General features: G+C 35.8%; 2 protein-coding genes across 2 annotated transcripts in view; one reads left to right on the forward strand and one right to left on the reverse strand.

The window, feature by feature from the left end:
- Positions 1-1,514, reverse strand: part of LOC137403040 (DDB1- and CUL4-associated factor 8-like) — a 34,359-nt gene extending 32,845 nt beyond the window's left edge. Inside the window, exons 1-2 of the mRNA XM_068089403.1 lie at positions 1,427-1,514; positions 108-271 (exon numbers count right to left, since the gene is read on the reverse strand). Coding sequence (XP_067945504.1) covers positions 108-222 — 115 coding nt within the window. The 5' untranslated portion in view covers positions 223-271; positions 1,427-1,514. The remainder of the gene's footprint in view (positions 1-107; positions 272-1,426) is intronic.
- A 287-nt stretch (positions 1,515-1,801) lies between these two features.
- On the forward strand, positions 1,802-14,038 carry LOC137402354 (COMM domain-containing protein 7-like). Its single transcript, XM_068088854.1, has 8 exons — positions 1,802-1,956; positions 4,942-4,989; positions 5,423-5,522; positions 5,839-5,939; positions 6,197-6,293; positions 6,376-6,477; positions 12,077-12,174; positions 13,718-14,038. The coding sequence occupies exons 1-7, from the start codon at positions 1,903-1,905 to the stop codon at positions 12,154-12,156; spliced, it is 582 nt and encodes a 193-aa protein (XP_067944955.1). The 5' UTR covers positions 1,802-1,902; the 3' UTR covers positions 12,157-12,174; positions 13,718-14,038.
- The last annotated feature ends 25 nt before the right edge of the window (positions 14,039-14,063 follow it).

Below are 14,063 nucleotides of genomic sequence, written 5' to 3' on the forward strand. Positions count from 1 at the left end.
ATGTGAAACCAGAACAATGCTAGCTGGCACTTTGCACTTCACATTGCTATGCAAATACTAGAATAAAATTATAAGTAATGGTAGAAAATAATGAAAGAGTAAAATACCTTCTGCTACACCTTGAGCCACGCCAGCGATTGTACTTTGTTCTGACTTATCTGAATTCTCTTGAACAACCTCATCACCTTTTTCCTCTTCAGCGGGTCCTACACTATCCTCCATTATACACGTGCAGTCAGATACTTGGCGGTGACAGACTCATTTTAAAATGCTTGTAAAAAAAAGCCAATAAGATGCTAGAAGGATATAAATTAATTATTTGTTTTCTTACCGGTGACGCAACTACAGACTTTGAAAGCTCATTTTATACTTTAAAGTTTATTTTTGTAAATGCATCAAAGCATAACTATGCCACTGACAATAAGAGTCAATTTATTATTGAATACAAAAATATGTATTAGCCATGATTGTAGTTAGTCATGCATTCAATAATAAGTTACATCTATTGTCTAATCAAGTGCTTTTTTACATTTAAAAATGTGTTTTGCTAATAATTGAATCTTAATTCACAAAACACATTGTAATCCTTCGCGGAAGTTTTCAAGTGTTTCTATCGCGAGACAATAGTTTTGCAATTACTATAAAACAACTACAGTAAAAAAAACTTGCATTGCTAGGAGGAGAAATCGTTGATCTGGATGTATAGAGAAACTATATATTAGCTTCAATGTCCAACTTTTAAGGTTTAGCTAAAAAGGAGAAGTATGACAAAGAGAAATACCCAAACCCCTTATGGGTTGACAGCACACTGATTAAAAGCTCAGGTATTTGATAGAATAATAAACAAGAAAAAAAAACACTCACAAAGTGCACTTCAATAGAAAAACTTGACAATCCTACTGTAGTCTGTAGGTACATTTACCAATTCTAAATGCCAGTAAACCGAGTATTTTCTGACTTATCGTTCATATTGTTTGCTGATTAAGAATTTATTGCTGAGTTTGCATTCACTTAACTCACCAAATTTGGAATTATGGAAATCTGCAACTTTCGCATTTAAAAAGATTTTTTTGTGACAGCATGTATTATTCGCATTGTATTGTATTAATTTTTTATGTATTCTTGAAGCTTTGTTTTCAACAATATATGATTTACTTTTCTAGAAGCTGGTGTTCATTTTAATTCCAAACTACGATATTTACAAATTCTAGATAGGCAAAACCACTAATTAAAAGTTACTATCACAAATAGCCTAATAAAATATTCTACTGAACTATGGCGTGATAAACCGAACACCAGGTTCTACAAACGTTACGAAACTGAGCGTGTATACTGCATTGACAACTTTCACACCATTTTTGATATTCTTTAAATTGTTTACTTTTAGCTACAGTACAAATGTGTACACATTTGTTGCAATACTAACAATGTTTACGCGATTAGCTTGGCCGTGCTGCAATTGCTGTATGTATACAATCTTGGTGTGAGAAAATTTGCCAACGACGGACCCATTATGACTAGTTTTAAGCTATGAATCTGTTGATACTTATTGAGCGTATGCGTTTATGGCATACAAAACAAATATTGATGTGTTTAAATAACTTGTAAAACATACTTAAAATTAAAAATAACCGCTTGGCAAAATGCTACAATATTTTTTATGTATTGCTGAAAGCAGACTTTTGGGAACATATGCTGAATAATTTTTGCTGCGGAGTGGTGTTCATAAACACGCCTTTTTGCCAATAATCCTCAAATACCAAAGCAAACGTTGCGACTATAATGACAAATCATTTCATCGCTTTACTGCGTATAAGAACTGTGGTTACGTAAGTTCATGCGGAAACATTAAGAAATTGGCTAGCCAACTTCGGTTTACATAGGCGTGCAGTCGAAGTCATCATGTTAGATGCATTGCTAAGCCATGTGAGACTCTTCAACGAAATGAAAGTTGATGTAAGATGTTTAACGAACATTATTCATGTCTACTAGTTTTTATTTTGTTGCAAGAAAGTATATCCTATATTTTACGTTTGGCAAAAAATGCAGCCAAATAGAGTTACAAATGTGGTCAGTTTCTGTGGTAGCCTTATCTAAAATTACTTGCTTGTAACTACGATTGATACTATTTATCATCGAGTATGGGAACACTGATTGTCTTGAGCATGCATTCATATCATTTGTCTCAAACCATTTCACAGTGTTGTTACCGTATTATTGATCCGCATGACTTAATACCTCCATCACAAACCCTTCCACCGGTTCTGTAACTTTGTTTGTACAAACTATTTTATCACCTCCCAAACCTTATAACAGAAAGGACAATCAAACCACAGACACAAGCCCCAGTAAACATATCACTCTAAAGCCCCACCTGGGCCCACTGTGATAATGTGAAGAAGATATTTAACTTTCGATGGTTTTCTGATCATTAATTAAACTGCTCAAAGCTTGTTAACAAGTTTTAAACACTTATAGTCATTTGTATTTTCATATTCTTCATGGACACGACAACGCATTGAGTCCCAAATGCATTACGTGATCGATGGATTTTTTTAATTGGTTCGGCTTTTTTAACAATTTTCTTACTGCTAAGTGCTACAAACTTACTTTATGGGTTAACTGAACAAAAAAAACACGTGTGCTCAGGTTAATTCTTGTTAAATTCTGTGAAGTAAAGGTTATAGTAGCCGAGGAACCTGTAATATTTAACCACACTTTGAAACTAACAGCATAAAAGCTCTTAATACATACTCGCTATCTCACAGCTAATAGCAGACTGAATATACCAACGCAACCCCAGCAAGAGCCGACAATTCAGACTCTAAATATATCACATCCGATAGCAGACTGTGTATATACCAGCGCAACCCCAGCAACAGCTGATAATACAGACTTTATATATCACAGCCGATAATTTATTGCAAATATCAGGGCAACTCCAACAAGAGCTGATGTATGACTCTATATCACAGCCGATAGCAGACTTGAGTATATACCAACGCAACCCCAACAAGAGCCGCAATTCAGACTTTATATACCACAGCGGATAGCAGATTGTGTATATACATGTACTAGCGCAACCCTCTGATCCAAACTGTCTAAGTTACAAAATATGTGTTACATTTGAATAAATTTATAATAGTGTCATAGTATGTCTCACCATACTAACCAAATTTTGACTGCCTCTCAAATGCAAATACTACAGTTTATATAAGCGAGTGGAAGCAAACTCAATGTGTGATTGGTGGTTACAAGCTATTGAAATTTGTCGGTCAAAACTGTAGTTATTTTTTAACAGAACAAGCGCTATTTACAAGTAAATACATGATACAAAATTTTAGTTACATTTTTGTAATGCATTAATTAATATAAAAGAAAAGTTAATAATGAAACAAAGAACCAACAAATATTCCTTCTCTAATTTCAGAGGATTTTCTGCTGTAAGTTCAAGGTAGCCGGTGCCTTATAATTCTTTTAGCAGGCGCATTTTAGCCCGTATTTATTCCGGCAAGTGCCTTAGTTAGCCATTGAAACACAACATAATTTGAGTTCTCTAGTTGGATACATAAGCCCTGATTGATTTGCTAGTGTAGTTTTAGCCTTTGCTCCCATCCTCTCTTCGGCCCTTCTCAGTGCCACAAACTTCTAATAAGGAGTTGTTCTTTCGCTTTAGAGGTAGAAAGTCTTTTTCGTAAATTTTATCTGTGTTGCCTGACCCGTTTTATCAGGTGACTGTGGAAATGATCTATTCAACTTGCACTTTGCTCAACTTGTGCTTTTATTTACTACTTTTATGAATTTTATTTAGTTTAACTTACCTATAACGTACCATCGGGGAGGTGTTGACAACCTGACTCATTAACGAACAGTTGCTGGTTCAACTGGTTGTGAAGTGCACATGAAGATTTTTTGGGAGTTTAACGGCACTATCCAAGAGATGCATTAGGGTACACATAGTGTACACATAGGGTGCACTGGTTTTATTTTAAGTAGTTAGACTTTTTCTTTTAGTTTTAAAAGTTTCGTATTGTGTCGTTTTCTGTATAACCCTGAGGGAGGCAGCTTAGACTAAACTAGTTAGCTCTCACTTATTTTATGAGGAATCAAATGAGATCATTGCCATTTGAAGGTGTCACTTATTTTATATCATTTTTATTTACTTTAATTTTAGCTAGTTGTTCTTTGTTGTTAACATATTACCTTGGTGATTACATATGTTTAAGCAGTGCTTAGGTTCACAGTTGGAACTTCGGACCTTCCTGTAACTTTAGTCCATAAAGTAAGTTTACTTATTTTTTATAGCATGCTAGAGATAAAATGAGAATGAATAAACGGAGAAATGTAAATAGGCAGGGAATGAAAAAAATAAAAAAGTAGAAGTGGGGGAGGAAGTGACGAAATAGAAGTGAGAAGGGGGGAGAGGGAAGTTGGAGAGGAGTGGGAAAAATAGAGGTGGGGCAGAGAGAGATGTAAGGTAAAGAAAAGGAGAGAAAGATGTTGGGAAAGAGAAGAGATTCACGAAGGAAAGAGAAGAAAAAGAGTTGGGATTAGGTAATAAAAAATAAGAGATAAATAGATGTGGAAAGTAAGCGACAGAAGCAGAGTTGGGAAGAGAGAGGTAAAGGTGAAGAGGAAAGACAGAGAACAGGAGTTGGGAATAGTGATGGAAGCAAAATCATAAAAGGAAAGAGAAATTGAAAGGTTTGATGGATGAAAGCAAATTGAAAGGGAAAGAGATGCCAATGTGGCATGGAATGGAATGTATTAGTGAGAAGAAAGAAGGGAGATAAAAAGGCAGGGTGGGGTGCAGCCTAGGAAGCCAAAATGGAGAGAGGAAGAAAAAAGGTAAAGGGAAGGAGAGAGAAATTTGTCGGTTCTGTTTAATCTAAAACCGAGAAAGCTAAAAAATTTTCCTTTATCATACGTTGTCTGTTTTAGAGTTTCAAGGATGTCATAGCAACCAGTTGCTCTGATTCCCTCCAGCGAGTAAGTTTTTCACTTGTATCTACTTATTTAGTTCAAGTGTCATTCTAGTAGCTGTTGGAGTTGATTCCATTTTGTAAAATTTTATCTTTATTTTTAGCTTAAACTGTTATTATTTTAGGTTTACTCATGATGAGCGATTTATTAACACTTAAAGTTTTCTTACTGTGCGAGATATAGCAGCGTTTTGTTGCGTGAACACTGTAGTTATTACAAACTGTTCAGTTTGCACAATTAAAGATTGGCACATGACTAGATGGTGACTTATGGTTTAACTTATTCTCATCATCATATATTGTTTAGTGCTTCGCTGTTGATAGTTGGTGGCTGTAGCAAATGCTTACGCTACCTTTTGGCCACAATGCTCATGGTTGCGCATTGCCACTGTACAACTCAATGTTTTACTTGTGTCTTAATGTTTTCCTCAATATTATAGATTAATAAAGCGGATATCCTGGAAGCACTAGCCTTTAAATGTGGTATAGAAACTGCGCGTCTGCAGGCAGCAGCTGCAAGCATAGAAGGAATTCAAGCGAGTAAGGTTGTTGAACATCATGACATTGTGTGTAGAGGGCATAGCTGCTTATGTAGTTTTTAACAAGCGGACAGATTCTTGATAAAATCACTGTACAATAATTTATCAGGTCTACTTAGACAGTAAGGTGTCCGCCATGATAATTGAAATGCTTATCGGAGAGTTATGTTATCTTACCGGAAAGTTCCACACCAGTTTTAAGTTACTCTCAAATCAGCCCCCTTTAATAATGCCATTTCTTGAATATGTGTCTTGTCGCTGCACTTAACCTAGCCTGTGGTCTGGAATGGTTGTTATACTTTCTATTCATCCTGTAGAGATGTCCAGGGATCTTCTCAGGCCCGAGCAGATAGACAAGGATTTGATCAGTCTTGGTCTACAACCTGAAAAGGCAGTTTTTCTAAAAGAATTTCTTATTGTAAGTTTGTTTCCTTTTATCATTGGTTCTAATTTGCCATAGTAAGTTTTGTTGTGGAGTCAGTGGGAGTGGGACAAACAAAACTTGAACATTCGATATGAAGTCATTGCATTGAACTGCCATAATGCAACTAGATGTTTTGGTTAGTCAGAGGTATGCATGGGGGCCACATTGTCCCGCAATTCAGGTGTTAAGTCGCGATAGTTCCTTCACTGAGGGTATTAGTCTGCTAGGCAGTGGCTCTTTCCGCTTTACAGGGTCGATACAGTGGACCAGCTGAGGCAACTGATTCCCTCTCTTCACCGGCAACTATCACTGCCGGACAACTGATTGATATGGAATGGAAGTTTGGCGGTAAGCATGCAATAAATAGTTCAAAATTATTTTTATTTCTATCTTGTCCTTTTTTATTTTCATTACTTGTTTTGTTCCCTAGTGGCGGCAGCAAGCAGTGAACTGGATAGGCTTGGCAGCACATTTGTACAACTTAAACTAAAAGTTTCCAACCCAGATGGCAGCATTGAGAACTTGAATATGGGTGAGTGCCAAATTGTCTTTGGAGTTATGCTCTCATTGTTTTGATTATACGCCTCTGCTAGTACGATATAAATATAGTGCTGCACATTTGTATGTCTATCTTCACAGCCTAATGTTGAGCAATATCTTCAGATTGCCATAGATTTACTAAGAATGTCATCTGTTTTGACATGCTCAGTCTGGATAGCTAGAATTATACATACGTATGTTTATCATTACAATAGATGCCCCTACAAAGGAAATAATAGCTAGAATTACATATACGTATGTTTATTATTACAGTAGACGCCCCTACAAAGGAATAATAGCTAGAATTATATATACAGTGAAACTCGGATAACTCGCCCTCAGATAGCTCGAACACATGGTTAACTCGAACGGATTTGTTTGTTCCATTCCCACGCAATGATAAATTGCTTTAGATAACTCGACCTTAACATCGTTAACTCAAACAGTTTTTTGCCCAACGGCTACCGAGACGGTTGTTACCGCTTTAGAATATCACTTTATTCCAAGTCATAGAGATAAACATCAACTTTTAGTAGTTCTTAGGCGTCATTATTAACACTAGAAATTCCACTGTCATACAGCCCACGACTAAAGTGATATTGGAAAAAAGAAAAGGGTACTGATGGTTGAGAAATGCAATATTAGCAGTCAAATAGGATAACTGCAATGGTAGCTGTAATGTACTGGGTGTGGGTGTTATTATATACAACAAATAGCAATAATGAAAGGAAAATATTATATGTTTATATCTCTCCTCCTGCAAAAAGAGAAATGCAATATTGGCCAATATTAGAAGTAAAATGCACTGATATTATTAGAATAACCAATATTATTTATATAGTAATATAGTAATAATATAAAACCAAAGCACAAATTTTTTTACATTTCAAAATGGCATAGCTAACAATATCACGAAGTTGTGATATTTATATAGATTTTTAGAAAATCTGTACTGCATAGTCATTGTTCCGTAGTCATCCAAACTTATAATTAATTATTGTAATAATCTCATAAGAAACGTTAAAAAATATCATCGTCATTTGCTTTACTGACACTGCGTTGGACATCAGTTAGAATGCGAAAGTATTCAAATATGTTGGCAAATGAAATTGAAAATGAAAAAATTGAAATCGGCAAGAATGAAACGATTTCTGTACTCCTATGTTAATTGCCGAAACCGTCGGCAATTCGACAACGCTATAGACTGGTGAAAAGTGCACGTTTTTTTTCGTGAAATGCGCAAGACTTTATCGTTCTATTCTCTGTCGCCCGGCGTTTCAATTTCCGGTCCTAACTTTTATTAATCCAAGCTTTTCAAGCGTTTTGTGGCGACTTTCGTCCAAAAAAATCTGTCTATTTGTGTATAATCCTATCAGATGGGTTAGTTTTAGGAATTTGCGGTAACCTTTCAAAGGCTTGGTAACATATTTAAATAGGTTTATATGCGTTTTGTATCATTATCATATTTAACGACTTTACTGAAAAATAGTTAAATTTGTTGATAGGATTTCGTTGCAAGGGTTTGGTGACGGCGGTTAACGGATAATTTTTCGGGAGTTGTGTGCACATGTGCATTTATCATAATTCTCCCAATCAATCGTTTCACTCTTGTTTGGTCGTGGGACTATCTGCAAAATATTTTTGTTAACGACTTTTCTAAAGGTGTGCAAAAAATCAAATTTTACCAAACATCCGCTTGGAGATCGCACACCCCCTCTCTCCGTAAGCAAGGAGAAGCGAGGTAACCGTCAGATAAACTTAAAGAAAAATCGGCAAAACTGGTTTTTGTTAAAACGCTCAAAAGAAAAATATGTCTTTTTTCTGAGCGTTTCAACCGCGATCAGGTTTTGCCTATTTTAATCTGAAAACGTTTTGACAGTCACATCACCTAACACGAACAACAAATCTCAAGTAATAGGAAAATGTTTAAACTTTCTGATAAAAATTGTTAAAACGTTACATGAGAGGCTCCTTAACTTGCAACAAGGAATCAATGCTTTTGATTTATATATAGTTTGAATATGTACTGATAAATACATGCACTTGTAACAGTGTTCTCATAACTTGAACACTCTGATAACTTGAACACTTTCGCTTGGTCCCGTGAAGGTTGAGTTAACCGAGCTTCACTGTACGTATGTTTATCACTACAGTAGACGCCCCTACAAAGGAATTATAGCTAGAGGTATATATACGTATGTTTATCACTACAGTAGACGCCCCTACAAAGGAATAATAGCTAGAGTTATATATACGTATGTTTATCATTACAGTAGACGCCCCTACAAAGCAATAATAGCTAGAGGTATATATATATGTATGTTTATCACTACAGTAGACGCCCCTACAAAGGAATAATAGCTAGAGGTATATATATGTATGTTTATCACTACAGTAGATGCCCCTACAAAGGAATAATAGCTAGAGGTATATATATATGTATGTTTATCACTACAGTAGACGCCCCTACAAAGGAATAATAGCTAGAGGTATATATATGTATGTTTATCACTACAGTAGACGCCCCTACAAAGGAATAATAGCTAGAGGTATATATATGTATGTTTATCACTACAGTAGACGCCCCTACAGAGGAATAATAGCTAGAGGTATATATATGTATGTTTATCACTACAGTAGATGCCCCTACAAAGGAATAATAGCTAGAGGTATATATATATATATATGTATGTTTATCACTACAGTAGATGCCCCTACAAAGGAATAATAGCTAGAGGTATATATACACGTATGTTTATCATTACAGTAGACACCCATATAAAGGAATAATAGCTAGAGGTATATATACGTATGTTTATCACTACAGTAGACGCCCATATAAAGGAATAATAGCTAGAGGTATATATACATATGTTTATCATTACAGTAGACACCCCTACAAAGGAAATAAATCATTCCAAAAAATTTTACGTTGTAGATATTTTATAGTATGCGAAGCTTATAATACCTGTAAATAACTTAATATATTCCAAGATCTTCCCAAAATCGCCACTTTGGTTTTCAAAATGAAAAGCTAAACATAACTTTTTAATTAAATAACTGTACAGTAACTGTAATATTATCGGCTTTTATTGACAACTTTTTCCTGTTTTCTTATCTTTTTTACTTGGTTTAGGGTCCATGATTACAGTAATTGTACTTTAAGTTAAGGAGATCGCACACCTTCAATCTCAATTTAAATTGATTTTTTCACTTCTATTCTTCACAGCAATGTCTACGCTGTAAAGAAAAAAAGGCAATATTGTATATGTCTAAAATATAGTAAAAAATGTTTTTACTATAATAAGAGCGGTGTTTGTTTGTCTGTCTGGTCGAAGCCAGGGTTAGATATTAGCATAAAAGATTGATTTCACCGAAACTCCACTTTGTGACATTCAGCTTGGTAGACTGTCACTCTGACATCTGCACCAATCAATTGCCTTTTAAGTATTTCTGAACAGTTGTGCAGCTACTCATTATCTGCTCTTTATCGTGACACCTGATGATCTCTCACTAGACTGCCAGAGTACTAGTATATATAATAGAGACCTCTCATGGCACACTAGACTGCCAGAGTACTAGTATATATAATAGAGACCTCTCATGACACACTAGACTGCCAGAGTACTAGTATATATAATAGAGATCTCTCATGACACACTAGACTGCCAGAGTACTAGTATATATAATAGTGACCTCTCATGACACACTAGACTGCCAGAGTACTAGTATATATAATAGAGACCTCTCATGACACACTAGACTGCCAGAGTACTAGTATATATAATAGAGACCTCTCATGACACACTAGACTGCCAGAGTACTAGTATATATAATAGAGACCTCTCATGGCACACTAGACTACCAGGGTACTAGTATATATAATAGAGATCTCTCATGACACACTCGACTACCAGGGTACTAATATATATAATAGAGATCTCTCATGACACACTAGACGACCAGGGTACTACTATATATAATAGAGATCTCTCATGACACACTAGACTGCCAGAGTACTAGTATATATAATAGTGACCTCTCATGACACACTAGACTGCCAGAGTACTAGTATATATAATATAGACCTCTCATGGCACACTAGACTACCAGGGTACTAGTATATATAATAGAGATCTCTCATGACACACTCGACTACCAGGGTACTAATATATATAATAGAGATCTCTCATGACACACTAGACGACCAGGGTACTACTATATATAATAGAGATCTCTCATGACACACTAGACTGCCAGAGTACTACTATATATAATAGAGATCTCTCATGACACACTAGACTGCCAGAGTACTAGTATATATAATAGAGATCTCTCATGACACACTAGACTGCCAGGGTACTAGTATATATAATAGAGACCTCTCATGACACACTAGACTGCCAGAGTACTACTATATATAATAGAGATCTCTCATGACACACTAGACTACCAGAGTACTAGTATATATAATAGAGACCTCTCATGGCACACTAAACTGTCAGAGTACTAGTATATATAATATAGATCTCTCATGGCACACTAGACTGCCAGAGTACTAGTATATATAATATAGATCTCTCATGGCACACTAGACTGTCAGAGTACTAGTATATATAATATAGATCTCTCTTGGCACACTAGACTGTCAGAGTACTAGTATATATAATAGAGACCTCTCATGGCACACTAGACTGCCAGAGTACTAGTATATATAATAGAGATCTCTCATGACACACTAGACTACCAGAGTACTAGTATATATAATAGAGACCTCTCATGGCACACTAGACTGTCAGAGTACTAGTATATATAATAGAGACCTCTCATGGCACACTAGACTACCAGGGTACTAGTATATATAATAGAGACCTCTCATGACACACTAGACTGCCAGAGTACTACTATATATAATAGAGATCTCTCATGACACACTAGACTACCAGAGTACTGGTATATATAATAGTGACCTCTCATGACACACTAGACTGCCAGAGTACTAGTATATATAATAGTGACCTCTCATGACACACTAGACTGCCAGAGTACTAGTATATATAATAGTGACCTCTCATGACACACTAGACTGCCAGAGTACTAGTATATATAATAGTGACCTCTCATGACACACTAGACTGCCAGAGTACTAGTATATATAATAGTGACCTCTCATGACACACTAGACTGCCAGAGTACTAGTATATATAATAGAGACCTCTCATGACACACTAGACTGCCAGAGTACTAGTATATATAATATAGATACACTTATACATCGTCTTCTCTCCCAAGTATAATAGTGTCTCCCAAGACAATAGAGAAAATGATATTTTTAGGATTAGCTACGGAACTCTTGTTTTTAAATCAAATTTAAAAACTTGCACCAGCTTGACATTTTACATTCTATGGAATTCCTTACCTAATACAATGCTAAAACTTTACATAAATTATTCATGTTAAGTGGCATTTATTTAAGAAGAGGTTTACGTTATATTAATGTCTAGTGTATATTTATTTGTTTTTAGTGAATACTATTGCTTATTTCTTCCACTCTGCCACAAGTAGCTAACTTAGATTGTACGTGTTTGCAGAGCTCTCCCTGTCTCAATTCTACAACCTGATGCATCAGCTTGAAAAAGCTAAAGCCAGTCTCGATTATATCACCGTGTAGCTATTCAGCCGCATGCAGGTAAATCTATATTTCATCAATTTTTTGCGTGCTTATAAAGCTTATGTGATCTCCTGAATGGTTAAGAGCATGAAAGGACTAGATGGCGCTGACATTATCTAGAGGCTTGGATAAATAATTGACAACTATATTTCTCTTGCGTCCATGATTGACCTGATTGAAGTCTTAAGCATCGCGTCTTGGTAACATTGATTGTCTTCTATGATGACAGGCGGGTATTCAAATTTTATCTTAACAAGCGTCTTTTGCAAAATACTCCGATCGTAATCGGATAAATGTTTATCTTGGTTTCCAAGATATTGTACTGCACTCCACATTATTTTTACCACTTTCTGTCAAGTTGTTTCCGGATCAGTGCAGTAGACATCACTTCTTATGTTTCTATATCACTTTTCTTAGTAATATCATATCCTATCTTTCTCCTATTATGTCCTCATATCCTATCTCTCTCCTATTGTGTCCTCATATCCTATCTTTCTCCTATTATGTCCTCATATCCTATCTCTCTCCTATTGTGTCCTCATATCCTATATCTCTCCTATCATGTCCTCATATCCTATATCTCTCCTATTGTGTCCTCATATCCTACATCTCTCCTATCATGTCCTCATATCCTATCTCTCTCTCCTATTGTGTTCTCATATCCTATCTCTCTCTCTCTCTCTCCTATTGTGTCCTCATATCCTATCTCTTTCCTATCATGCCCTCATATCCTATCTCTCTCCTATCATGCCCTCATATCCTGTCTCTCTCCTATCATGCCCTCATATCCTGTCTCCCTCCTATCATGCCCTCATATCCTATCTCTCTCCTATTATGTCCTCATATCCTATCTCTCTCCTATTGTGTCCTCATATCCTATCTCTCTCCTATTATGTCCTCATATCCTATCTCTCTCCTATTATGTCCTCATATCCTATCTCTCTCCTATTATGTCCTCATATCCTATCTCTCTCCTATTGTGTCCTCATACCCTATCTCTCTCCTATTATGTCCTCATATCCTATCTCTCTCCTATTATGTCCTCATATCCTATCTCTCTCCTATTATGTCCTCATATCCTATCTCTCTCCTATTATGTCCTCATATCCTATCTCTCTCCTATTGTGTCCTCATACCCTATCTCTCTCCTATTATGTCCTCATATCCTATCTCTCTCCTATTATGTCCTCATATCCTATCTCTTTCCTATCATGCCCTCATATCCTGTCTCTCTCCTATTATGTCCTCATATCCTATCTCTCTCCTATCATGCCCTCATATCCTATCTCTCTCCTATTATGTCCTCATATCCTATCTTTCTTCTATCATGTCCTCATATCCCCTTATATCCCCATATATAATTTTTCTCTCCTGTCATAAATCAAAGTTGTATTTGTTGTTAAATGCCTCCTTCAGTTTTCCTCGTGAGCTTCGATTCAATAGTAAACAGTTAAGCATCACAGGCTACATTTTTATTTACAAGAATTAAACATAGCATTATAGTTTGACTATTTATCACCATGATTTAGATATGTACCATTTTTTTGCTGTTTATTTGTAGTTTACATTGAAGCAACCTTCGCTCTGAGATGGTGATTAACCCTACAGCTATGTATAAACTACAGAGACTAACACAGACCGGAGTATCCATATATTATGTATGCTAGCATTGGCTCCAACAATAAAAGTTAATTTATATCATAAAGTTACAAAAGATTGATGACCTTAAACATATTGCATCACAGCAATACTTTTCGCACCGCCACATATACGCAAGATAGGTTGTAGGACAGGTAGATGCTTGACGATAGCGATGCTGATAACAACGACAATAGTAGTACAGACAGTTTTGAAGGTGACTCATGTTTATCTCATGAAGCCCAATTAGTCAGTCAAGGTTTTTCCTT

This window comes from Watersipora subatra, chromosome 1 (genome assembly GCF_963576615.1).
Source record: "Watersipora subatra chromosome 1, tzWatSuba1.1, whole genome shotgun sequence".
In the NCBI taxonomy this organism is placed as follows: domain Eukaryota; kingdom Metazoa; phylum Bryozoa; class Gymnolaemata; order Cheilostomatida; family Watersiporidae; genus Watersipora; species Watersipora subatra.

What these genes read in the sequence shown, in the direction of transcription:
- LOC137402354 (XM_068088854.1), top strand. Translation starts at nt 1,903, where the DNA reads ATGTTAGATGCATTGCTAAGCCATGTGAGACTCTTCAACGAAATGAAA. An exon ending in CATAGAAGGAATTCAAGCGA is followed by an intron (nt 5,523 to 5,838) that starts GTAAGGTTGTTG and finishes TTCATCCTGTAG; the next exon opens with AGATGTCCAGGGATCTTCTC. An exon ending in CATTGAGAACTTGAATATGG is followed by an intron (nt 6,478 to 12,076) that starts GTGAGTGCCAAA and finishes ACGTGTTTGCAG; the next exon opens with AGCTCTCCCTGTCTCAATTC.